The sequence below is a fragment of the Microchirus variegatus genome (assembly GCF_963457635.1).
Source record: "Microchirus variegatus genome assembly, chromosome: 19".
NCBI lineage: Eukaryota > Metazoa > Chordata > Actinopteri > Pleuronectiformes > Soleidae > Microchirus > Microchirus variegatus.
Window position 1 is genome coordinate 23,412,827 of NC_139820.1, and position 1,198 is coordinate 23,414,024.

Below are 1,198 nucleotides of genomic sequence, written 5' to 3' on the forward strand. Positions count from 1 at the left end.
GTTTCTGGAGACAAAAATAACAACAATGATAATAATAATAATAATAATAATAATAATAATTAAAAATAATTAAAAAATAATTAAAAACTAAAAACTTAAGTTATTTCTCATTTCAAATCCGAGTGAAGAGGAGAATGTAAAAAAGTGATCTTTAAGGCAAAGTGTGATTCATGTTCGTGATGACGTCATCAGTCCTTTATCATCATCTTCATCTTCATCATCAGTGTCTCTGCTCTGGGACTTTTCCTCCTCTTCTTCTTCAGTAGATTCCCGTCACTAAGCTACGGAAGCCGAACAGCGCCTCCTGCGACAGGAATCCGCCGCAGTCGCCGTGCGCGGCGACTGCGGGGCTGCCCGGGCTGGAGGCGCAGTAGTCCGGGGAGGAGGAGGAGGACGAGGAGCCGCTGGAGCTCCAGGAGGAGCAGGCGTCGCTGCCGGGGCTCGGGGCCCCGCCGCGGAGGCCCTGGACCCCGGGCCCCAGCAGCAGGGGGGCCCCCTCTCCGCCCTTGCCCGTCTGCAGGTCCGCGATGCGGATGGTTTCCGACAGCGCCCAAATGTAGTTGTGCGCAAAGCGCAGAGTCTCGATCTTCGTCAGTTTGGTTTCGTCGGGGAACGCGGGGAGGACACCGCGCAGATCGTCCAGCGCGTCGTTCAGGTTGTGCATGCGGTTCCGCTCGCGGTCGTTGGCCTTGATGCGTCGGTTCTTCTTCACCACGGGCGCGGCGCCGTCGCTGCGTCCGCGGCCCCGCCGCCGCTTCTTCTGCTGCTGCTGAGGATGATGATGATGATGATGATGCTCGGGCTGCGGGGACGCGCAGCTGCCGCCTCTGCCGCTGCTGCTGCCGCTGCTGCTGCTGCTGCTGCTGCTGCTGCTGCTGCCGCTGCCGCAGCTGCGGGAATCCTCGTCATCTGTGAGCGGGAAAAAGTCGCAGCTGTTGCTGTCGATGTCTGAGAAGACGTCCATGATTCTGAGAGAGCGCGAGACAGAGAGCGCGTGAGCACCTGTGGATGGAGCAGCGCGTGCAGGGTGGCGTGCAGCTGAGGATGAGTTTTACCTGCAGAGACTGAGAGTGAGGAGGAGCAGGAGTGAGGAGTGAGGAGCAGGAGTTTTTGGCACGCGCCTTTCTGTGCGTCTTTACGCGCTTTGGATCAGCTCGTGTGAGCCGCTGAGCCTGGCACACGACCGGCCTCAGCCCGC

At 57.8% G+C, this 1,198-nt stretch overlaps 1 protein-coding gene across 1 annotated transcript; it reads right to left on the reverse strand.

Moving 5' to 3' along the window:
• Positions 1–259: 259 nt before the first annotated feature.
• neurog1 (neurogenin 1) lies at positions 260–964 on the reverse strand (the record flags this gene model as incomplete). The annotated part of the gene is made up of 1 exon (XM_083905705.1): positions 260–964. One exon carries the CDS (start codon positions 962–964, stop codon positions 260–262), a length of 705 nt encoding a protein of 234 aa, XP_083761831.1.
• Between the last annotated feature and the right edge of the window lie 234 nt (positions 965–1,198).